The 25259-nt window shown below is 52.2% G+C and overlaps 5 protein-coding genes across 5 annotated transcripts; all 5 read left to right on the forward strand.

Annotated features, from left to right (window-relative positions):
* Positions 1-531: 531 nt before the first annotated feature.
* Positions 532-4017, forward strand: T069G_01339 (uncharacterized protein; the record flags this gene model as incomplete). Its single annotated transcript, XM_056168549.1, has 1 exon — positions 532-4017. One exon carries the CDS (start codon positions 532-534, stop codon positions 4015-4017), a length of 3486 nt encoding a protein of 1161 aa, XP_056033865.1.
* Positions 4018-5233: 1216 nt separating this feature from the next.
* Positions 5234-7371, forward strand: T069G_01340 (protein kinase domain-containing protein; the record flags this gene model as incomplete). Its single annotated transcript, XM_056168550.1, has 2 exons — positions 5234-6610; positions 6661-7371. The coding sequence occupies 2 exons, from the start codon at positions 5234-5236 to the stop codon at positions 7369-7371; spliced, it is 2088 nt and encodes a 695-aa protein (XP_056033866.1).
* Positions 7372-9432: 2061 nt separating this feature from the next.
* Positions 9433-10761, forward strand: T069G_01341 (transcription factor TFIIB repeat domain-containing protein; the record flags this gene model as incomplete). Its single annotated transcript, XM_056168551.1, has 1 exon — positions 9433-10761. The coding sequence occupies one exon, from the start codon at positions 9433-9435 to the stop codon at positions 10759-10761; it is 1329 nt and encodes a 442-aa protein (XP_056033867.1).
* Positions 10762-12796: 2035 nt separating this feature from the next.
* On the forward strand, positions 12797-16189 carry T069G_01342 (ATP-dependent protease la (LON) substrate-binding domain-containing protein; the record flags this gene model as incomplete). The annotated part of the gene is made up of 2 exons (XM_056168552.1): positions 12797-15961; positions 16022-16189. The coding sequence occupies 2 exons, from the start codon at positions 12797-12799 to the stop codon at positions 16187-16189; spliced, it is 3333 nt and encodes a 1110-aa protein (XP_056033868.1).
* Positions 16190-21397: 5208 nt separating this feature from the next.
* On the forward strand, positions 21398-24527 carry T069G_01343 (protein kinase domain-containing protein; the record flags this gene model as incomplete). The annotated part of the gene is made up of 2 exons (XM_056168553.1): positions 21398-22369; positions 22437-24527. The coding sequence occupies 2 exons, from the start codon at positions 21398-21400 to the stop codon at positions 24525-24527; spliced, it is 3063 nt and encodes a 1020-aa protein (XP_056033869.1).
* Between the last annotated feature and the right edge of the window lie 732 nt (positions 24528-25259).

Consider the following 25259-nt stretch of genomic DNA (forward strand, 5'->3'; position numbering starts at 1 on the left):
CTATAATTTTATTTAATAATTATATAATATCCCACTAATAATTTTCCATCAGGCCATTACTTTTAGGCGGGGCCTCTTATCGTTATCTCTGCAGCCGCCAACAGCTGGCAGCAGCTGACTCAGCCGACTGCTCGCCCGTTTCCGAGACCCACCCGGACCTTTGGTGGCTCCTCCGAACCATCTTTTTTGATCAGACCATGATTAAAAGTGTGAGGATGAGGCTGCCCTTGCATTAAACCTCAGGCCCTTTCCCACGCACCTCCGCCTCGGCCTGCAAAGCTCCGGACAGCATCTCAGGCGCCATTGAATGCTATGTCGTCTTTGCAGCTTCAATCCTCAGTCACCAGCTTTTCAGAGACGATTGGCCTCACAAACCGCAGACCCGCACCCAGCATTTGCCCTCGACAAGCATCAACGTCAACCTCGTTTTTACCGTCTGGCTGCCGCCCGAGGCATGCCAATTTGGCCATCGCCGCTTCCTCCATCGCATACTAGCAGGCCGTCTGCGACCCGGGGCGCCTGCTAGGACAAATGCTCGAAAGAACCGCGGCCGCGAGTCTGGAATCATGCAACATCCAGCGTATCATTCCCAAGCCGACCCGCTCGACGAAGCGCGCCCGCCAGCTTCACACAGGCTTCTGGCAGCATGGCGCATCTGCCATTGAGCTGTCCAGCATCTGGCCTGCCGTGGGCCGGATCCCCGAGACGGAGCCTGTCGAGAATGCCACCCGCCCGCTGCAGGCAGGACTGGTCGCCTCGGCATTTTTGCTAGATTTTCTATATCCAAGCGCCACATACTCGCTCCTACGGCGATTGTATCCACGACTCCCACGGCCTCAGGAAGGGAGCCAATCTGGCAGCGCTGCGAGAAGAAGGCATTACACTTCTTCCACTGCTACCGCCGAATATGGCTCGCAAAGCTCTGAGAATGTATTCCACCCCGGCAGCTCGACCCCACCATCGATGGAATGCCTTTCTTCGGTGGGGAGCCAAGCACTCCAGAGAGATAATGGAGCGCCTGTGGTGAGGGATTCACATAATTTCAACAATTACTCGAAAGCTGCCACTTCAGATCAAGTTTCCCACCGCTCAGCTCCCATGCGCGCAAAACAGACGCCACGATTGCAGTCGAATGCAGCGCTTCTACATGACATGCTTTCGCACCAAGGCGAGGAACGCTTTCACGATGTTTGGGATTTATACTGCAGGTTGGAAGAACAGCACCAGGCTGAATTCCGCCGATACATGGTTATATACCTCTCTAAATCTCGCGGCATAGTTGAGATTGGAAGAGCTATTTCGCTATTCCGCCAGATTCCCGTTTCCAGCTGGGATGACGATCTTCTTGCTGCGGGTGTTTTGGCGTTTATGCGATCTGGTGATCTAGAGTATGCCATCAATAGATTGAAGGTTGGAATGGACCTCAAGGGCCTAGTCGGCGGTCTTGAGTACGTCTTGGCTGATATTATTGCCAATGAAAAATGGGCCATGCTCATAGGGGTATGGTTGGAATTCTACGCATCTCGCCTGAAGTTCGAGCCAGCTGGTCGACCAGATGCCATTCGCTTGCAGCGGCTCGAAAACCTGCCCGGCTTGGACAAGCTATTCTTCTCTTTTGAACAATATCTCTCCGCAGAGGGTATAAAAGCGATGCGGCCAATCAACATCTACGAGACGACGAAGCTAGGTCTGAAAGCTTTAAGGCGGAAGATGGCAGAGCTGGCACTGGCCCATCCTTGTCAACCGAGGCAAGCCGCTGCCATTTTGGAACTCTTCAGCGACCACCAAATGTATGAGGACTATTTCCTTCGCGTGCTAGAATCCTGGCGCGGCAAGCCTGAGCTTACTTCCAACGTCACTTGGCTATCAGAGCTATACAAGACATATCGCAAACTCCCTGGTGCGCATCCACCAATCTCTTTACTTCAGCACATGTTTGAGCTACATTATCCAACCAGCGCTGCAACACTCGAAGAGATCTACAAGGACTGGCATCGCGCTTGGGGAGATTTGGATCAGTGGGGATATGAAAAGTTTCTCAAATTTTACGCTGGCGTGGGCGATGTCCGGGCCGTTCAACAGCTATGGGGGCGATATGTGGCCAAGTATCCGCGTGTGTTGAGAAAACCCAGAGCTTTTAGAAGCACAATGAATGCCTATGCGCAGACTGGCGACGTCGCCAGGGCCGAAAAGGAGCTTCGAATCATGACCGATCACCATGGAGTCAAGCCGGATCTTGATATTTGGAACACTCTGTTGAAGTGTTATATGAGAGCGCAGGATTACAATAGAGCGGTGGCCTGCTTCAATGAGATTTGCAGCATGTATCGCCCTGACTCCTTTACATACGCCCACATCATGGCCATGTCTGCCAAGAAGGGCGACCTGGAGACTACGCTTGCTTTTTTCAGCCGGTCTCAAAAGGACCGTGTCCCTGTATCGAAAGAGATGGCCATGTCTTTGATCATGGTGTACTGCCGCAATGATCGACTGATGGAGGCAGAAAGAATATGCATGGAGTTAGCGGAACGAAATGCAACGAGCACAGCCATTTGGAACCAGCTCATCCATTTCAACGGCATGCAAGGAAGACTCAACAAATGCTATGAGCTGCTCCAGGCTATGAAGTCGTTTGACCTTACATGGGACCATCAGACGCACGAATTTCTCTTGCAGGCACTTGTTAGAGTAGATCAGGTCCAGCCTGCCTACCGCCTCTTGCGGGCTGCCTACAAGGAGAAGCTCTTTCCAGTTGGGCCGGAACATTTCGCCGTTGTCATGGCCGGCGCTGTTCGTACCGGCGACCTTGGGCTTGTCGAGATTCTTGCCACGCATTTGCTCAAAGCAGGTCAGGCGATGAACTTTAATGCCAAAGTAGCACTGGCCGAAGCTTCGTTTAGAAAAACACCATCTTCAGATCGAACCCGCCAGCTTGGCAAGGAATTCGTCGACCACCTGCGCTCTATGCTCATCCATGAGACTAGAGGACGAGATGCTAACGCTGTTTCGACGCTTCCGAGCGACATTCGGCACCTGAAGAAGCAGACCAAGAGCATTGGCCGCGCTATCAAGCTTCTGGTTGAGCTGCGAGACTTTACGACGGCTGAAGAAGTCATGAACTTGTATAGCAGCATGTTCCCTAAGCATAGGGGAGGCGAGCCGTTCCCCCCTGAGGTGGTTTCTGCACTTATGCTGGGATACTTGAAGGACAGGAAATTCAGCCAGATACACAGGATGTGGGACGAAACCTGGAAGAGGGTCCTTGTTCGGGCTCAGCGCCGCCAAGCTACGGGTGTTTACCCCGTCCACGAATACGACGTCTCCAGACCGATGACGATCGTAGCAAAGACATTTAGAGAAGAGAATAACGGAAAGGGCCTGCTTGAATGCGTCCAGCAAGTCACTTCGTCCGGGTTCAAGCTCACGAGGAACAACTGGAATCTTTTGATTCGATATCTAGCTGAGATGGGTCAATGGGAGCCTGCTATGCGCTGGTGTGAAACCATGCTCATGCCGCGTTGGCGTGGCTGGAACCCAAGCAAGAGAAATCTTCAGGAGCGTCGTCATCTCAAGAATACTCGCGTGCTCCAGGCTTCCAATGCTGCTGTCCTTAGCTTGCAGCACCAGTGGCTGAAACTTCGCAAGTTGGCTGCCTGGTCTGCTGACGTCTCTGCTAAGTTGAGGGAGATTGAGAGGCTGTATCCCCGTTTGCATTATGCTTTTACCAATACGGATTTCGAACATCTTTCTGGTGGATGGGATCTGAACCGGAAAGCGAGCTTGAAGAAGAGGGCTACGGAGATTCTTAGGCCGTTTTCGCATGCTGAGCTCAAGGGGATGAAGAAGACGCTGGAAAGACAACTTCGGTCACAGCGTAGTAGGCAGCAGAGAAGGCGGATGACAAGCCCCTTGCGAGCTGTCTCTGGCGTGTCAAGGGGTCGAGTTCGCGGTATGCGGAGATCCAACGCCAAGGCAGAGAAGACGGTCCCCAAAGACAGTGAAGAACGAGGCGAATGAAAGGAAACGAGTTGGTCTTTGAGAGGCAAATGTCTCTGTAGTGTAACAAAGGGCGTAAAGACACATGGCACATGACATGTTTAGTTTTGAAGTATTAGTATAGACCTTTTGTTTTGGGTAATCTCTAGATGAGGGAGGTGTAGGATTCGCCATGTACAGTAGGAAATATCACAAGCATGAAATGATGAGCATATATAGAAAAAAAATGAAAGGCTTCTCTGGCCATTTACATATCAAAGTACGATGTCTACTGTCTATGGGTGGTGCTCAAGTAAAATGAAATATCTTTGATAAATTCAAACCAAACTTTCGTCTCCTAGTGAGCCACATATGAGCAATTTGGACTGAGATTTTCACAACTGGGTAATCTAGGCAGCCACAAGGCTTAGACGAATGGTATCACGTACTGTTCGGTCTAGTAGAGTCTCGTGATGCCGGCCGTTTTGTTTGCTTTGATAAAGGACTGAATCGAACAAAGAACCGACAACAGCATCAAAGCCACATCCACGTCACGACCTCTTTCACGACCACGGCGGCTAATAGCCACGATCCTTTCTCCCTAATCTCTTTGTTCAGAGCTAGTCTTTTGTGTCTATCAATCCGCCTTGTGCGACTCTTCCCTCCAGACGTCAATCACATCTCTTTGATCAAAAACTGAATCCGTGTGGCCATCCATCCGCCTCGTGCGACAATTCCCACTGACAAGCGTATATCTGTGATGGGAACCGGTACATGTACGACCTTTGGATTGCCTTGTGTGATGATCTCCATTGGTGATGGAACACCTCGTTCACTGCATCCTCCTGCCTGCGATTGCTAACCGCAGCGTTTCACAACAAACTTCCGGAGGCAATGTTTGTGAGAGCCTAGTCGAACTGCAGAATCGTCCATGGCCAATGGTGGTGGTAGGCAAATGAGCGGGCTATGGTACACAAAGTGGCTGTCCTCGGGTATGCACATGTAGTTATGACCTCAGTATACACGACTTTTTTGCGCTGGATTGCTGATAGAAAAGTGCATGTTGATGATGATGATGAGTGTAGGCAGTCTTATTCTCGTAGTATATATGGGCTCTGTAATCGTGCTCTTTTTTCTTCTTCTCGTTTCCTGAAAAGAAACCCCAATATCCAACGCATACGCAGAAGATTTCAACTATTACCTTTGCCCAAGCATTTTTCAACGGAACCCTTCGTTCAGAAAGCGTATTCAAATCGCCATGGAAAGCAGCGAGATATCTTACTCGGGTTCTCAAAGCTCGGGATCCAAAACCTCGGAGTCGTCGAATACCACTGGCACCGTCCCGACGAGCGACTCGAGTGTGGCTACAGAGTCGCAAGGGCCAGCGGATCGTTCATCAGATACGGAACTGTGGTCTAGCTCTCCACATGAGCCTTCAAATGATTACAATAATATTATCACCTTCCATGATTTGTTTAAGGTGAAGGACTGGCTGGGCAATGCATTTGCAAGTGACGGGAGCACTCCGGCACGGCGCCTCCTCCTCCCCACGGACGAAGAAGCAAGCGGTGGTGCTTCCAGTTACGAGTCAGGCCAAGAGTCTTGCGATGGTGGCGCCAATACTCAAGATGCCCCAGGAACGACATCCTATCGAAGCCTCCAAAGGCTTGCTCTCGAGTCGAGTGAGCATGTCATCAACTTGGTCGCAACAGACATAGGCATAGGGAAAACGGACTTTGCTCAAACCAAGGGAGAACTGTTGGTCCTTGATCAGACAGAGTTAAACACTGGCTTTCACGTGGTGGCAACGCTCTGCCTGGGCGAAGAGGACTCTGCTCACCAAGGGTCGGACCCTACTGTCCAAATGGCCATCTATTTCGATCCGAACAGCGACTCTGTCATGTTGCTCAATAAAACCAGTCATGACGGGGAGCAATTCATCACCATCAAAAGACAGCTTGCTTCTCCTGAGGAGGCACCAACCAGGATCGAGTCCTGTGAAGGAGCCATGCTTGGTCCGGCCTCATACAGCATCTCCTGGTCGGGCAAGCCTATTCTCGACATGACTATTATCCCGCGCAGGTACATCTCACTGGACCCCCAGAATCGCAAACCGAAGACGAATAGCCGCAAGAGAGCTCTCGAGGAGGATGACGAGGAGGACGACGACGAAGAGTTGGCCTCACAGTCCACCTCCCCGCCAGCCAAGAAGCCCAAGACAAAGGAGACAAGCGACGAGTCAAATGCCGGCACCGAGTCGAATACCAGCGCCGCGATCCAGGTGAACCAACCCACCGACGATGCCGTTGCTGCAAGCAGTTTCAGTTCCACAGCCAGCGGCGATTTGGAGTTCAAGTTTGACCTCATCGCCGACTTGTGCCATCCACTGGAAGAGCTCAAGCTGCATGGTTCCATCCGGGTGGCCACTCGGGCCGAGAATGATGATTACACCCTCGTCCGCGAAGGAGATGTAGCAGTTCAGCCGAACTGGCTCGCCTTCCCGGCTCGACACTCGGGGTTCCCGAGGAAGGCGGTCGTAGTCAAAACGTTGCGTAGTCACTCGGGAACTGATCTCAATACTGTCAGTACAGACTGGCTGAATGAAGTAAAGAATCACTCTCAAGTGAGCAAGCACGTAGGTCGGGACCATCTCCTTATACATGCTGCGTACTAATGCTGTTCTAGCGGTCGATTGCCAGTTTTTATGGCTCCGACGCAAGGTTTCTGGCGCTCTATCAAGAGCATATTGACGCCCCGAGTCTATCCTCTTACATCGAGAGCAATGAAAATCCGCATTGCATTCTGAACAGTAGAGACGCGAGACGGGTGCTGCTTGACATGACTGATGCCATCAACTTTATTCACCGCAAAGGCATCACCCACAATGATATCAGGCCCTTCAATATCGCCTATACCAGAGAGATACGCCCGGTTCTCCTCGATTTTGGCTTGGCAACGGCCGGGTCTGTCCATAGCAATGGAACGCGGTGGTATATACCGCCCGAGTACGCGACTCGCGGTACACGCGGCCCCCCTGGTGATATCTTTGCGCTTGGTGTTGTTTTGCTGTTTCTCTTGCGCAAAATCCCGCTGCCAGAGAAACAGTCGCCGCCCTTGGTATGGCCAATTCGCCATTCCAGCGGCTCCGGCCCTGCAGTCGCTAAAGCCCAGGATGCAATGAATCGATGGAGTAAAATTATCACTGAAGCTGCAGCAAAGGTCAAGGAGATGGTTGATGATGAACTTCATCCGGAGGTGTTGAAGGTAATTTCTCGAATGGTGGCGGTGACAGCCAAGGAAAGGGCGACAGGAGATCAGATCGTGGAGACGCTTCGAGAGTATGACGACTACGGTCGCAACTACACATTTGCGTACATGAAGGCGGAGATCTACTAATGGAAGGTTACGGTACCTGATGTATGGGCGGTTGTTCTTTTCTTGCTTTTGTCTTTGTCTTCTTCTTTCATTTAGCTTCCTTTTTTTTCCTCCAGCCCTTTCCTTTGTACGGCAATACTTTATACAGGTACCTAAGGTGGCTTGAAATAAAACTCCATTTGAAAAGAACCTGGAAATGATAATATAACACTTGAAGCCATACAGCTGCACTACTTTGCGTAGCAGAGAGAGAATCCAACCAGTTCTTTGAACAGCCTGGGCGCTTATAACAGGTCAGGTGCTTATCACCAAGCCTCATCATCGACTTGTGCCATCCACTGGAAGAGCCCGAGCTGCATGATCCCGTTAAGGCGACCAACGTCATCGAGGAGGGACCAAGATATGATTCACTTACAAGTCGATGCTACAGGAGGTATTGATAGGTACTACTTACCTTCTGTATCACCTTAGTATGACCAACTCTCCGTTCGTAACACCTGGCGCCTGTGGCTTGATTTTATTGGATTAAGGCTCCAGCACTGCATCACAAAGGCCAAACATGCACGAGCTCCATGCATGTATGTGATCCATCTATGTGTTTCGTGTGTGTATATATCTCCTGATTGTCTCCCAAACGGCTCCCATATGTCTTTACTCCTACTCACCTCAGTCAGTATTCTACCCGCCAGCTTCACCACTTCCCTGTCTCATTTCAAAATGAACTATGTACGTCCCACTATTAGCGATGCCGGATGGCGATGGCCTTTCAGAAAGTTTGGTCTCAAACACGAGGACATGTTTACCACCCTTCACGATCGCTTCAATACTCAAACGATACCTCTACAAAACACTGCGGCATTCCATAACGATGTCTGCGGGCTCATCTGTGAAAGCAACACTTTGGAAGAACTCTACTCGGCGCTAGAAAAACGCAAGGAGCAGCGTATCAAAGAGCTGAATGATGCATGGGATGATGTCGCCATCACTATTGGAACTCGCCCGGCGCTCCTGGGCTGTAGGGTCTGCTTGGAAGACGACCATGAAGATACGGGGATACCGCCGGGATCAGCCAACGACACCAGGACGGAGCGGTGGCTTTCCTTTGTCCAATACGCCCGGATGCCATCGTTTGATAACATTATTACCTTTTTCGATGGCTACGTCAGAGACGAGCGCAAAAATCGATTCGCAAAGTGGACGGGGAGACGCCGACGACCGGCTATAGAGGACGATCCTTCTACAGCCACCCCAGGCCCTACAGAGGCGGTCGAGGAACGCAATAAGCCAGAGTCGCCACGCAAGGCGTCTCCGGAAGCCCGGAGCGACTCGCAACCCGCATCGTCAAGGGGGCGGCAGTACGAAGCTCAGGAGGGTTTGACGAAGGCGTACAAGATGATTAAGGGGCTTTGCGAGGAGTTCATCAATGTGGAAGAGACTGTTGTCGATGATGCCAAGGACCTCTTTAGATTCATGGACAAGTACAAGATGATGAACGGCCATTCCGAGGACGCTGTCTTGTACGGGTGCATCTTTCTTGCCTGTCGAAAGCACAACGTGCCCCGAACGTTTAGCGAAATCTTCTCCTGGCTTAACGCGAATAAGACAGAGGTTAGAAGAGTGGCTAAACAATTCCAGGACTTCCTGAATAAGTTCCCACATGTAGAAGAAGAGGATGCTGCGCAAAGGCCTGTTCAAACGACCGAGGGCTCGGCCACGAGAGAAAGCACGAATGAAGAAGACGCACAAGGATCCCGACGGAGTTGGCGACAAGTGATGAGCGAGAGTGTCTGGCTTAGCGACATGGAGGAACACGATCAACCAGAGTCATCACCTAAAGCCCCTATATCGTCAAGGGAACAGCATTACGAAGCGTACAAGAAGATTGATGAGTTTTGCGAGATCATTAACGCGGGAGAAGTTATTTCTAATAAAGCGAAGGATATCTTCAGGTATGTCGATGAGCACAAGATTTTGGAAGACTTTGGTCAGGAGAATATTATTGGCGCATGCCTCTCTACTGCTTGTCGGATACACAAAGTATCCCAAAAGTTTAAAGAAATATACTACTCTACCAATCTCGATATGGTCGAGGTTAAGAGAGCGGCTTATCGCCTCGACCAGCCAAAGTTCCCGTTTATTAAGGGCGAAAGTGCTGGGGATAATGACGCTCAGGAACATGATAAACCAGAATCGTCACGCAAAGTGTCTCCAGGAGCCCCGAGCAATACGTCGCAACCCACATCGTGGAAGGGGCACCATCACGAAGCGTACAAGGAGATTGGTGCGCTTTGCGAGGCAATTAATGCGGGAGCGAATGTTTCTAAAAGTGCCAAAGGCATCTTCGGACTCATAGACAGGCGCAAGTTCACAAACGGCAAGCCCCAGGAAGCTGTTGTTGCCATATGCGTCTTTGTCGCTTGTCGACAACAAAATGTACGCCGAACGCTTGAAGAAGTCTTGCGGCATACTCGTACTAGTAAGGAAGAAGCTGTCAGAGTGTTTGAACAATTCCGAGACCTCGTGTACAGCCTCGAAGATGCTGAAGCCGAGAGCGCGCCGGAAATTCCTGTTGAAACGAGCACAGCAGGAAAAAGAACGAATGATGAAGACGCACAAGAATCCAAACAGAAAAGACGACGCGTGATGAGCGAAAGTGATGAGGATAGTGACACGGAGAGGCTTGCTGCCAGTCGAGACAAGTCGAAAGCCGCGGAAGCCATACCAACATTGAAGAGGGCCGAGAAACGCAAAAGGCCAGACGATTCGGAAGATGAAGCAAGAGACAAGCGGCCCAGGACGAACTACAGTCCAGTGCCCGACCTTTTCCAGGTACCTGATTCACCCATTAGGGGCCAACCCGATGGTTATGCGTCGTCAACAGATCCATGGGCATCTTCGTCGGATTCAAGAGAGTCAAGCCCGGGTGGTTTGTCTCCAATTGCAGTGCACCATGACGATGCCTCGGACAGGGCCAACTGGCAATGGCCTCGAAAGAAGACGAGAATGCCAGGCGCAAGTGCCAGCGGTCTCGCCTCTTCAGTGAGCGGTCAGTCACCTCCCAATCAGCATCTGGGAACTGTCGACGCCAGCCAAGCGCTTCCACGAGGAGGTGCTGAACAGCCCCCTGTCAAAGATACTCCTGCCGACGCGGTGGATTCGAAACGAACCAAGGGCGTGTCTCGCGCCATCCACCGGCTTCGAGTCGACAAAAGATGGTCACGCAGAGACCAAGAGACGTCGTCACCGCAGAAGCAGCCGCTTCAGAAGAGCCGCCGAGAGCGGAAAGCTTCGCCCTCTGTTGATCAAGTCGTGCGTTCCAGACGGTCTTCCAGGCGGGATACTAGACAAAAGCTGCTGTTTCTTGACGAGGATGGCACCCCATGCGTAGCTGCTTATAAACGGGAGACTTAAGTGCCACGATGATGATAATATCATCAGGGGTACAGGAGGAACATGACGGGGGGATTCAGAGCTGAGGGCTATTCGACTAATGGCACACCCATTAACCTGGCAGGGCTGAGGGCAGTGGGCAGCCTCTACGTCGCATAAACACAAGGCAGACGGTGACTGAGATCGAGTGCTAGTCGGCCAGAGGGCATACTCGTTAACTCGGCAGGGCTGGGGGCAGCGAGCAGTCAGTTGGCTCGACTAACAGCTCACATGTGGTTGAGAGCCATCTTCCAGCATGGTCGTTAATCTGACAGGGTCGGAGGCAGCGGCGTAGCTGAAGAAGGTCTCGACTGCAATGTAGCTGGTTCCGGGGACATGGTCGTTATCCTGGCAGGGCTGGGTGCAGCGGCGGAGTCTTTGGAGGCCTTGGAAACAGTTGAGATGCCGTTGGGGGAGATGAATGGGGGTTTTAGGGAAGATGATATACGTTGGATTGAGGCAACATGCCATCTGTTACCGGAGGATGAAGCTTATGGGAAGATGTCTTTAGCTTTCTTTGTTATCTGTGTTGCCTCGTGTCCTTGATTCCTCGGTTCCTTGTTTTCTTATTTCCTCAGTTCTTTGTCTCTCTGTTTCTTATTTCTTCGTTTCCTTCTCTTCTAGGTTCTTTGTTTATTTGTTTTTGTCAGCATATCCCGAATGTACCTAACGTGCGTTTTGAGATATCTTGTCTTGAGTGGTGTGAATTTTACGGGCTTATTGGTAACTGAAGTGGGCATCTAGGTATACTATCCTTAGATACATGCTCTTTTAGATACCAGGAAGTTTAAAAGCAATCAATATTGGCAGGCATCTAGATGCAAAGATACTGCTCCTATGTGATTAGTTTTTGAAGGGTTGGAGGTTTGCCTCATCAAATTGTTGGCAAGAAATGGACAGACTAGTAGGCATTCATCCTGATTTTCTGCAAGGGCTCAAAATCTAAAATGAAATTGGAGCATACGCAGATTGTTCTATAGTTTACTTGTTCGACACAATTGTTCCCATGGTTGCATGTTCAATGTGCTCATGTCGAAAAATGCAGATATGTATATGGCTACCGGGTAGCTGAATATTGTTGATGCTGGCTGTCCTGTGTATACACAAAGACCAAACGACTCTACGAGCAATTGTGAACTAGATAGGTATAGAGCTATATCAATTACCAAACCACCAAGCCCTTTACTCACTAGTTGAAATACGTAATGCCGTAGGTACCTGCTCGGCAAGCATGGGGAGGTATTAAACCGCATTGATCATTATTAATGTCGAGATAGATTATTAAGGTGAGCGAGTACTGCAGACAGATGCGCTTGTGACGTGCCCCGCAGCAGCCCACTTGGGTGTAGATTTGATGCTTGGTTATTGGAAATGTCTCCGAAGAGGCGGTATTAGCAGTGTAGTGACCTGTTGAGCTCAATTGATAGGCTTTGGAAAGATGTACAATGTGAGGTCTTAGCAGACATCTCCAGTACATGTAAACGATGATTTATGCCCATATCTCCCTGTTTGCTTCAATTGGTAGACAATACATGTCGCATACGTCAGTCCTCACGGCAGATACCCCGCCACTCGTGCAGCTCCGCACTCGGTCGCTTGTACCTGCTACCTCGCTCAGGTCCCCGCGTGCCGTCACTGGGCCAAGCAGCCATCTCCCGTAGTTTAGCCGATGGAATGTACTAGGCCCTCGAATTTTCGGCCATGTCGTAGCCAGATGCCGCCTAGAGCTGCCTCCAGTGGATTATTAACTGCACGGCTCTGTAATACTCTCTACCCGTACATATTCTCTATTACTATTACTCAGTCACACCTCCAACCCGGCAATGCTCACGACGGGCACATTCTTGCGGGCTTGCTAAGAGGACCAAGAGCTGAACAATTGCGACCGTTTCCAGTTCTCGCCCTCTCTTGTGCCCTGTCTCATCTCATCACGGTGCATTTCTAATACAACCACCAAAACCCCGAATCCCGGTAGTCGGACGACCTCGAGCTTCGACTCCGACTTCGACCCTTCGCCATGCTGCCCCGATCACGAGCCTCTGGGCGCCTGATCCTCGAGCGCTCGGCCGCACACCCAGCTCGAGCGCTGTCCGACTCGATTCCCCGGGCATGGACGCTGAGTTCGGCTCTCCGGGCCACGCAGATCGCCGGCCGTCGCTATCCCGGATTACGACCCCGGGTGCCGGGAGCGGCATTCTCCACAAGCGCAAGGCTGGGCAAGGAAAAGGACAAGAGCAACAACTTTTTCGATTCTGCCGTCGAGCCGCCGAAAGAGGAGGAGGACGAGGCCAAGGCCAAGCTCGAGAACAATGCCAAGGAGGAGTCCAAGGCCACCACCGCCGACTCAGTAGCCTCGTCTGCAAAGAATGAGGGCGGACAGTCGCAGGACGGAAAGCCCAGCGGCGCTGCAGGAAGTGCTGCCGGTGCCGGATCTGGCGCGGGTGGTGAGGGATCCGGCGGCGAGGGCGGGAAGCGAGGTCGCAAAGCTGCCGAGAGGGCGCTGTCCAAGCCCGTCATCCCAGAGGTGTATCCGCAGGTCCTGGCCATCCCCATTGCCCGGCGGCCGCTGTTCCCGGGCTTCTACAAGGCCATTACGATCAAGGATCCTAATGTCGCAACTGCCATTACCGAGTCCATTAAGCGCGGCCAGCCGTATGTGGGGGCCTTTCTCTTCAAGGATGAGAACGAGGACGATGACGTTATTCGAAACGTCAACGACGTGTACGATACTGGTGTCTTTGCCCAGATCACGAGCGCATTCCCCATTCACGGACAGGAGGGCGCTTTGACGGCAATTCTATACCCCCACCGGAGAATCAAGCTGTCCAGTCTCGTTGCACCTGGAGGACAGGATGCGAACAAGGCTGAATCCAAGACGGAGCCCGAGCCCGAACCGATACCACAAAAGACTATTGAGGAGGATGCCCAGCAAGAGAAGAAGGGTGATGTGGTGGCAAGCTTCGAAGAGAGTGCCGTGGAGAAGAAGTCTGAGCAGGCGACAGAAAAGTACGAGCCCACCTCGTTCCTCAAGAGATACCCCGTGAGCCTGGTCAACGTGGAGAACCTGGTGGACGAGCCCTACGACCCCAAGAGCCCCGTCATCCGCGCCGTGACCAACGAAATCGTCAACGTCTTTAAGGAAGTTGCTACTATGAACAATCTTTTCCGCGACCAGATTTCCACCTTTTCAATGAGCCAGTCCACCGGAAATGTCACCTCGGAGCCTGCCAAGCTGGCCGACTTCGCCGCTGCCGTCTCTTCCGGAGAGCAGAATGAGCTGCAGGAGGTCCTGGCCTGCATGAACATTGAGGAGAGGATGCAAAAGGCCCTGATTGTGCTCAAGAAGGAACTTATGAACGCGCAGCTGCAGTCCAAGATTACCAAGGACGTTGAGAGTAAGATTAGCAAACGCCAGCGGGAGTATTGGCTCATGGAGCAGATGAAGGGCATCCGTCGGGAACTTGGCCTAGAGTCGGATGGCAAGGATAAGCTGGTTGAAAAGTTCAAGGAAAAGGCCGCCAAGCTTGCCATGCCTGACCCTGTCCGCAAGGTCTTTGACGAGGAGATCAACAAGCTGGCTCATTTGGAGACTGCTGCCTCGGAATTCAACGTGACAAGAAACTACCTCGACTGGCTCACTCAGATCCCCTGGGGTCAGAGGAGTCCCGAGAACTTTGGCATCCCGAACGCCGTCAAGGTCCTTGACGAGGACCACTATGGATTGCAGGACGTCAAGGATCGAATCTTGGAGTTTATTGCTGTGGGCAAGCTCCGAGGTTCGGTTGAGGGCAAAATCCTTTGCTTTGTTGGACCTCCTGGTGTCGGAAAGACGAGTATCGGAAAGTCTATCGCCAGGGCGCTTAACCGGGAGTACTACCGATTCAGTGTTGGAGGTCTGACCGACGTGGCGGAAATCAAGGGTCACCGAAGAACATATGTCGGTGCTCTTCCTGGCCGGATCATCCAGGCACTGAAGAAGTGTCAGACGGAGAATCCCCTAATTCTGATTGACGAAATTGACAAGATTGGACGAGGCTACCAGGGAGATCCATCTTCGGCTCTGCTGGAGCTGTTGGATCCTGAACAGAACAGCTCCTTCTTGGACCACTACATGGACGTTCCAGTTGATCTGTCAAAGGTCTTGTTTGTTTGCACGGCCAACATGACCGACACTATCCCTCGACCTCTTTTGGACCGTATGGAACTCATTACCCTGTCTGGATATGTCGCGGACGAGAAGAAGGCTATCGCGAACCGGTACCTCGCCCCGGCTGCCAAGGAGGCGGCCGGTCTGAAGGACGCAGACGTTCAGCTGACTGACGAAGCCATCGAAGAGCTCATCAAGTCGTACTGCCGAGAATCAGGTGTCCGAAATCTGAAGAAGCAGATTGAAAAGGTCTACCGTAAATCGGCACTAAAGATTGTCCAGGAGCTGGGAGAGGACGCCCTACCCGAAGAGGAGGCACTGACGGAAGAAGGCAAAGCCGCCGCTGCGGAAAAGGCCAAGGAATTGTCTGCAGAGGCTGAGGACGGCAGTGCAAAGAAGGCTGCTACTGAGGCCAGCGAAAGCGAAACTACAGAGAAGCCACGCAAGCCCCTACAGGTGCCAGAGAGCGTTCACGTCAGCATCGGCAAGGACAACTTGACAGACTACATTGGACCGCCAGTCTTTACGTCGGATCGGTTGTACGACGTGAGCCCGCCCGGAGTCTCTATGGGCTTGGCCTGGACGCAGATGGGTGGTGCGGCCATGTACATTGAGTCGATCTTGCAGGCACCCCTTCGACCCAGCTCGCGGCCCGGATTGGAGATTACCGGAAACCTTAAGAACGTGATGAAGGAGTCGACTACAATTGCTTACTCGTACGCCAAGTCGTTCATGGTTAACCAGTTTGCGGACAACCACTTCTTTGACAAGGCCAAGATGCACCTGCACGTTCCCGATGGCGCCGTTTCCAAGGACGGTCCTTCTGCTGGTATCACTATGACCACGTCTCTTTTGTCGCTCGCCTTGGATACGCCAGTCAACCCGACGGTGGCCATGACGGGTGAGATTACGCTCACCGGAAAGGTTCTCCGGATTGGTGGGCTGCGAGAGAAGACGGTGGCAGCGAGAAGAGCGGGATGCAAGACTATCATCTTCCCTAAGGACAACATGTCGGATTGGCTGGAGCTCCCACAGGTACTTTTTTATAACTCATTTAAGGAAATAGAATATAGCTAACTCTTTCTCTCTTTATAGACAATCAAGGAAGGCATCGAGGGTCACCCCGTAAGCTGGTACACCGAGGTGTTCAATCTCGTCTTCCCCGAGATCGACCGCGAAAAGGCCAACACCTGCAAGATCTGCGAGTGGAAGGCCCAGCAGAAGAAGAAGGATGACGCCGAGAACAAGGAAGACGACGACTGAAGCCGACGAGTCATGAAGCATACTCTTGGAAACCACGCGAGCATGAGGGGTTGAACGCCTCTCAACCTGGAAAGCATTTTTGAAAGAAGCAAAATGCTTTATTCATATTCAAGGTCAAACTCTATATCTCTTTTCATCATTTTTTCATTTGGTTCACTTCCCGGATCGCAACGCAACGCACGAAGGGGCTATGTTGCTGCCATGGGGTGCATGAGCTGGGCGTTTATTTTCTCCCCTCTGAATTTTCATGGAATTCGGGGGGATTTGACGGAACAGAATAACTCCTACTCATTGTAAAAAAAGACACAAAAAAAGAAAAACCAAACGGTTAAAAAAAAAAAGAAGGCTTCAGTTTGTTTTTGTCCAGACGGGCAAAGATAGGACTGGGGGTCAAGCAAATGTATATTAGATAAAAACTCGGTTAGTGGACGAGCGATGTAGAATTACGGGTGGTTTAGAAAGGCGGGGGGGAAGGTGACATGAAAGCACGAAATCTCCAATTCAATAGAGAAGGGAAAGAAAGGCATGTAAGGAATCAGCAAATGGCATATTTTACGGCTTTAGAAGGTTTGATGAATGATGCTTTGATGTGATATGATGCTTGTGTAGTGTTGCTTGAGTGGCTGACACGGTGACTGAGTTGAGAAATGTCTGTCTGCAGCAAGTTGACTGGTGGAATAAAGGTTGACTTGACAGGGTTAAGCTCTAGCTGGTTGTATGTAGTGCCGATAGGTGATGATTATTTCCAACAGAGTGCATAATCTACGTGTACATACTCGTACGTCAGAACTTGGACAAAGTGTATGAGTTTGGCCAAAACAAAACAAAGCAAAACAAAATGCCAAAAAACGGGCTTTGCAAGGGAGTTCGAAGCTCGGAAGCGGCGAAGCGGCGAAGCGGGTCGGCAAAGGCGAGATGGGGGTCTAGAACCAAGTACCTGGTAACTATCGTGCCGAATTACTCGTTCACTACTCCAACAGGGAAAATAGGTGAAGAGAGAACAAGACAGAGAAGAAGAAGAGAAGCAAGTTGGATGACGATACTGGAATCTCTCAGGCTGGGGGATTAGAGTGGTTGCTTCATGGCGTTCAGCGCATGCTGCTGAATTGGGTAGAGTCGGGAACTTAGTTTTGCCCTCTTGTTGCAGGTACACAGACGAAAAGTAAGGAACATGCAAGGGGCGGACAATGATTGGCATCAAATCCCGTCATCAGCATCATCATCATCTTTGGGCTACGCGCAAAAAGCGAACATGTGCTCCCCTCGAAATCTGGTGATGGAGGGTTGGCGAGGTTCTGCCCAATGAAGCCCGTTGGTTTAATGCCCAAACCACATTATGAGCGAGAATGTGTGGATGGATAGATTAGGATATGTATCAATGATGATGCGAGCAAGTGCATGACACTGGACGCCATGTGGAAGCCCGAGGGAGCGAATTTCCAGGATTTTTGGTGCTCTTTGGCGGGCAGCCTCATTGTGCTGGGCTTAGCGGGATGCAGCCGTGCCTGACCCCGACGCTAGGTTAAAACCATGGTTGTGCTCAATGCAAGAGAGGGTCATTGACGATAGAGTAGAGTCGACTGAGCTTTTTTCTTCTGCTTTAAACATGGTCATCATTTTGACGAGAATGAGAGTTGGCAGCGCTCAAAAACGAGGAATCCAGAATCCAGAATCAAGGGTCCAAGTGGAGAGGGAAGCTCGTGCCAACAACATCCATGAAATCGAGAGGCTGGTTGCCGTGCTAGCAACCCTCCGGCTTCAAAAGTTGCCAGTCTGCCGGTACGTGAAATACGCCTCAACGTATAAGCCATGATGTGCGTGCGCAGCCAAGATCATCTCGGAACGGGGGCCCGGGGTTGGGGCTGACATGTGAGTCTGCGGATGTGTTCCGTTCCTGGACAACTTATTTGTTGAATAGGGAGGGATAGAGGCTATCACGTACTCGTACCTGTAATAGGGGGTTTACCCGAAGTGTGAGTCGTTGGGCAATGAATGGCTGGCTTCTATTTCATGAGGTGTGCTGCCAGGCATGGTAGTATTAACTTTGGGCATTGCTGCCATCGTGGATGCTGCGTGAAATCGGACATCTGAGCTGTCATTGTTCATGCTGGGCTCTAGCCATGGAACCACTGCATCTCTGGCTCTGCATCAGTTCATGGACCCAAACCTCGTGTATGTCATGTGTGTGATGCGCATGGCATGGCCTAAACCATTTGGCCGGGAACCGGATTCCACGTTCCCTGAGCTGCTTACATGGCTACCCAGGCACTAAGCAATATGGCTGCCCGGAAAGTCCGAGTCAAGACGGGACGGGATAGGGATCAATAGCTCTGTTGCTTGGTCAATGGATTCCCAAAGAGGTCATTTGTGACGAGGCGAGAACCATCTCCATCTCCTGGAGAGAGATACGAGCATCTGCATGTACAACACAGTAGACGGTACATGTATGATGGCCTGGCATGAGCTGTAATGCGCAAAAGACGCAGCAGGCCCTGGCAGATGAGCACAGTAGGTACCGATTCGATTGATTAAGTGGCCATGTACGATACGGCATAGTCCGATCTAGCCTGACTCCAGACACGGCGGGACGGGCTCGGATTGGAGCTAGCACGCATGTACGTGTTCGAGTAAGTAAGCATGAGACGCAGAAAGCAGAAGCAGTAGCAGCACATAGCGGTTCGCTGCCCAATCCCACCACCACAATCACAGGCCGACTTGTTGGTGGTGATAAGCTGGCGGTGCGACGTCGAAGGCGGTCCCACGAACTAGCCAGCATTACCCGGGGCTAGATTTGTTGTTTGATTGCCAACTCATCTTGGATGATGCTGTGCTCGTACTATCTCTGCTCCATCCAGGTTGTAGATGATGCTGTAGTAGGCAATTAATCTACTCAAATTCGCAGGCTAGGGATGCCTGGCTGGAGCTCGCTCTCGGAACTATTACTCGTGTCCCCGGCCAGCAGCTAGGTCAAGCATGCGCGAACGCACACACGTACATGCTCGTGCCTGTGCTCGTATGTACACATCACATCACATCAATAGCAGCAGTTGCCATGGCAATCTGGAGCATCCCATGACTGGCTCTTTTCTTTTTCCTCTTGCCCTCTGCTCTGTCTCTCCGCCTGTAGGGCTTCGACCCGAAATGGACAAGCGAGCGGAGCTGGCCAGGCGTCGTCGAATTGGCGGTCACGAAGCCGGATGGATGCAAGTGGTCGATGGGGCAACCCAGGATGCGGTGCGGTGGTGATGCCATGGTGAGCCCTTTTTTAGTGCCGTATCTGACTTTTGAGAGCAGCTGCAGGTCTGAGATGTGAGAGATCATGAATCTCCCTGGATTGGGCATGAAAATGGGCGATTGTAAGTAGCGTATACAGCACAGCACAAGTATACGATGCTGCGTGGTCCCTAGAGTAAACTGGAAGCGCGCGAGAAGATGGATGGAAGAGCAAAGATTGCGATCAAGGCCAGACGCCATCACAACGGCGCCCCACTGTGACAATGGCCTGCCCCTCGTCATGCCACCGCCCAATTGCCCGTTTGGGGTCAACTAACCTGTACATGTACCCGGGTGCTACCAGTAGGGTGCCATCCAGAGCCCGTCAGTCGCCCGTTTTTAGGGGCCTTTGGCAGCCCGAGGTACCACCTCGACCTCTTCCAGCGACAGGAAAAGGAGGGGTCCAGCGACAAGAGAGCCCAACTGGACTTTGAAGGCGGGTGACAGACAGCGAAAACCCCTACCTAAGTACCTAGCAAGGGCCCAGCAGTAGCTTAGCAGGGCCTAGCCAGCGCCGGTACCGCTAAAGTAGCTCGACGGGCCTCGGGCACGACCAGCGGCATGAAGCCTTAGTTCGCTTTTTAGCAGCGTCTTGGGCTGCCAGGGCGCGGGCCACGGCTGTGTGTGGCTTTTTAGGGGATTTGGAGCTGATGGCATCAAATGTGCAAATCCGCATCAGCTCAAGTATACTGGACGGACTAGAGACTTGCAATCTACAACCTGCACTGCCTCATCAATACTCAACTACTATCTTTGCAGCTAGCACACGGCTGGGGAAGAATTCATCCATCCATCCATCCCTCCGCTCGCTTCTGCCGACTCTCACCGTCCATCGGGTCCAATCCAAACCCAGGTAGCAGGTACCAGCCGGGTACTGCCGCCTGCTGCGGCCAACCTGGTACGAGTACATTTTAAACCTGGTCACGACCCCAGAAACGACCCTTGTTCGTGCGCCTGTGCTGTGCTGTATCGCCTCCAGACAGACACATGTGCACAAGCCGACTGACTGATTTGATTTGATTTGATTTGCAACACCACAGAGATCATCGACTTTTCCAACCTCTTTTCTTCGTCGCTCTCACCTTACATACGACGCTCCACCTCGACCTGCCCTTGTCTCGCCTGTCAAATCCAGTCCACTCCCGTCTCGTCTTCGTCTTCGTCTCGCTGCCTCCTTTTCCCCCCTTCCCCGCCAGCCCATCGTGCATCTCCAGCCGAGCTTTTATTTGTGCCTCTTCGCCCCCATTTGCCTCGCCGCTCAAGCGGCTCTTCTCTCGACCTACCTAAAGACTATCCATCCATCCATCCATCCATCCCGCCTTGCCCCTCGCCTCGCCTCGCCTTCACCTACACTCACCTACTGCCAGACAGCTCTCCCTACTGGATACCCAAAGCTCGCCAACCACTAAGAGCCGCTGCTTGCCCATTTCTGCCTGCTCGCCTCTCGACTCCCTTGTCTTTCAGCCTCCTCCGCGACCAGCATAACATAAAGAGCCGGCCTTTTTTTTTTCTTGACTCAGACGGCACTTGAAGGCGTCTACCCCGACATCTGAGCGTGTTCCAGGGAGGCTCGCCTGTTTTTGCCCAAGCTGAATCAACGGTGAATCAGTATATCATAACGACATCTATTTATATCCCGAGTGTCTGCTGCTCTCCATACCTACACGGGCCCAGCACCCCTCCTTTCCTCAGCCTCACGACTGGCTGCCATCCCACGATAATCTGACAATTCTCTCGTTTCTCACTGGCTAAAATAAAAAGAGCGAGGGAGAATAAAAGAGAGACGGCTCTTTACATCAACTGCGCTATCCCTGCTACCTCTACCATCCCTGTTATCCCTACTCGTGGTAGACAGCAGGTACCCGGCGTTGCGCAGCTCCATAGCGCATATCGACAAGTACACATACACACAATCTGCAGCTCGGGTTGCCCAACATGCCTCCGCTAGATGACCGGCCATGCACTTCGCCGTCTCTTTTGCAACCTCATTCGCAACTGCAACCGTCGTCGCCGACCAAGCAGAGCTTTTTGCGCAAGCTGCTGGCCCGATCGGGGAGCTCCCGGAGCTCAAAGTCGTCAGCCTCCTCCGTTTCCGCCGACCAGCAAGGCTCCACGCCCGTCTCCGGCTCCGGCCTCGTCAAGCGCCTGTCCAGGAGAGTCGTGCCCGGCCTGCCTCGATCACAAACGTTCAAGCGCCAGCTGTCAGAGAGCAGAGAGCACCTTGCTCCTGTAGAACCTTCAGCCGAGGAGCGGAGAGCGGCCTCGGTCGATAGACGTACTCACTTTCCGCAAAAGCCAGGCCGGCGAAGCTCAAGAGCTCACGTCGACCCTCGTTCCAGCGCGCCCAGCTTCTTTGGCGAGCCGCTTCACGAGACCAACTCAAACTATGCCCAGTCGCTACCAATCGACCTTGCCGAGTTGGAGGCGGCTGTCTCAAATTATTCAGACAGGCCGCAGGACGCCGCCGCGAGCGATGTTGACGGCACCGAGGCTGACGATGCTGACGACGAGTACACCGCTCAGGACGGTGCATCGGTGGCCGACTCCCGCTCCGTGACGGCGTCGCAGTACGAAGCCATGATCCACGACGAGCTCGAAAGGGAATGGATCCTCAACTTGAGCATGCACTTTAGAGATCGGTCGAAGCGGGAAAAGTTCTTTGTTACGTACCGCGAGCAAGACTACATGTGGCGCCGCGTCACCATATCGCTCGACTATCGCGATGCGCCCGAAAACTCTCTCGAGTGGGAGCTTAGCCACACCAAATACCAGAGAGACAAGAGCGCCAAGATATACGAAGCCATCCGCGAGAGCCTGCCGGATATCCAGTTCTACGACACGGTGACTAACCTGAAGCTCGAGACCACGGATGGGAGGTTACATGTCCACGTAGTAGAAGATGGCAATGTAAGTGACTGCCCATTCATGAATCGCAATCCCTCGTCACGAGACTAACAAGCCGCGCTTCAAAAAGGAAATCATCCACTATCCGTCCGTCAGCCAGATTCGGCACCTGGGGTGCAGGCGAGTCAAAGAGCGAGACATTGTTTTCGACTCCCACATGTCTGGCTTTGTCTACAAGGTCAGCGTCAATGGCAACATGCTGATCAAGAAGGAGATTCCCAGCCCCGACACCGTCGAGGAGTTTCTCTACGAGGTCAATGCGCTCAACGGCCTGCGTTTCTCAAGGCACGTCATTGACTTTTACGGGGTTGTTGTGGATGACAATGACGAGCACGTCAAAGGCCTCCTCATTAGCTTCGCCGGCCAGGGCGCCCTGATCGACATCATCTTTGAGAACTGCAAAGAAAACAACATTGGTATCCCCTGGGAGACTAGGGAGAGGTGGGCAAGACAAATCGTCCAGGGGCTGGCTGATGTCCACGAGTCGGGCTTTGTTCAGGGAGACTTTACCTTGTCCAACATTGTCATCGACGACGACGGCGATGCTAAAATCATCGACATCAATAGGCGTGGCTGCCCCGTCGGCTGGGAGCCTCCAGAGGCCACGGCCCTGATTGAGTCCAACCAGCGTCTCTCCATGTACATTGGAGTCAAGTCGGACCTGTACCAGCTCGGCATGGTGCTCTGGGGACTCGCCATGCTTGAGGACGAACCTGAGACCCAAGGCCGGCCGCTGATTCTGGGGCCCGAGATCAACGTGCCCGATTGGTATCGACAGATGACGGAGATTTGCCTCAGCGATGACCCACGACTGAGACTGCAGGCGGCTTCGCTACTTCGAATGTTCCCACACGCCCTCCCTGGCGACGGGCACAGCGATGCCTTGCACTCGGACCAGGAGCCTGTCCGCATGGATAACGGCGCCGTGGCGCACGACTATTCCTCTGAAGGCTACGAAGTCGACTCCCATCTTGCAGCAAGGGCGACGCGGCCTGTCAACGACTGGTCCTACTCAGGCTCGGCCTATGCTGAAAGCGGGCTCATGCCCTATGACCAGAACTACTCCGCGCGAGGCCGGTCCCCCCCAAGCCCGATGCCGAGCGATGTGGACGTTAATGATCCGGCGTACAAGTCGGGCTGGGCAGCAAACAGGAACATTGCCCCATCATACAGCGATAGCGGAGAGAGCTATGTGTTGCCGGACGAATACGACATACGGCGACAGCCTACACCCCCGACGCCTTCGGCCGGGAAGTTTCTGAATATCAGTGACCGACGTTCACGGCCAATTGAGCAGCTCAGCTCATACGAAAGCACCGACTACTTCACAGCAGTAGACGACGAGGCTGATAGGACAGCAATTGGTCTCGTTCCAGGGGCCCCCGAGTCTAGTTGGGGAGGATCAGCAGCCCACGTCGATGCAGACGACGAACCTACACCGGTTCCTGCCGTTGTTGTTACCGAGTCACCCCTAGACTCGGTAGCTCAGCCGGGAAGCCCCAAATCCCAGCACGAGAGATACCAGGAGAAGGTCGACCGTGAAGAAGACAACAAGCAAGAGTCAGCCGCTGATATGCGCTTCACCGCCCAAAGGACGCATAGCACCCGAAGTGTCGATGCTTCGACACCGAGGTCAAGGTCAAGTGGGAGACTCAAGCTCACCAAGAACGCTGCCAACATCAAGGTCAAGCGGCTCCGGAAAGCCACGAGAGTTGAAGATGGCTATGGTTCATCTTCTTCTCACCCAACGCCGCAGCATACAGAGGTGCCCAACACGCCCATATCGGCAGAGCCCCCAACAGGCTCCCGGCTGGACGATGGGGTAGCTCATCGAGTTACGACGCCAGAAACGGAGTCGGAGCCTGATTATATCGCCTCGCGGTCACCAGGCTTCAAATCTCCCGACCCAAGGCAAGGCTACAACGCCAGCGATGCGCAGAGGGCCGGACAGCTGATCAACGGTGGCAACCAGACGGAAACAGGGCTTGGATATCCACGACACGGGCCAATGCATGTCTCGCTGACGGGCATCGGAGCAGCTCATTTGGGGCTTGAGGGAGAGCTGTTGCAAGAGAAGGGACTTATCGATGACGAATTTCAACTAATGACGCGACCCGAAGCAGCGGCGCCGCTTATGATTACGACAGATGCTCAGACATGAAGACACACCAGACATACACACACGGATACACACTCACACACACAAGCGCATACACATCACGCACAAAATTTCGATTGTCATACAACCACAGCCTTTTGAATTTTTCTCTTTTCCTGTCCTGTTATTTGCGACTCGTTACCCATTTCCTTTTTGTACAAGTAGATATGGCTGCAGGCAACTGACCTGGCTTCTCTGTTTTTTTGTTCTTGTTTCTGACGATTTTTGGATATGAGTATGGGATCATGACACTGAAATGACTACTATATGGCGGCGAGGTATAAAGAGCGCCCAGCCTGATGGATATGAGATATGACTAGGACTACCTTGGTTTTGGTACAGACAAAACAGACAGACAAGCACACAAGCGAACAAGCAAGCATTAAGCAAGCGACAATTGAATATGAATATTTTATTTTTATAACTGAATGTGTCGTATGTGACTTTGATTTGGATAAATGGTAAACTAGCAAAGATTAATTTTTCTTTGAAATACCAAGCGTGGAGCATCAGAGCAGAGCTCAGCAGAGCAGAGTGCGTCATACATACCAAGCCTGTCTACAAAAAAAGAGGGACTCGACTATCATCAACACACGGAATCGAAAGATCCGCATATGCTCATCACACTAAACTCATCTAAAGTAATGCTCTTGTTCTCTTCATATTCATTTTGCGGTCTCTAACTCTTTGGCAAACCACTTTTGATACCATTGGACACGTCACATCAAAGAAGGC

This window comes from Trichoderma breve, chromosome 1 (assembly GCF_028502605.1).
Source record: "Trichoderma breve strain T069 chromosome 1, whole genome shotgun sequence".
In the NCBI taxonomy this organism is placed as follows: Eukaryota; Fungi; Ascomycota; class Sordariomycetes; order Hypocreales; family Hypocreaceae; genus Trichoderma; species Trichoderma breve.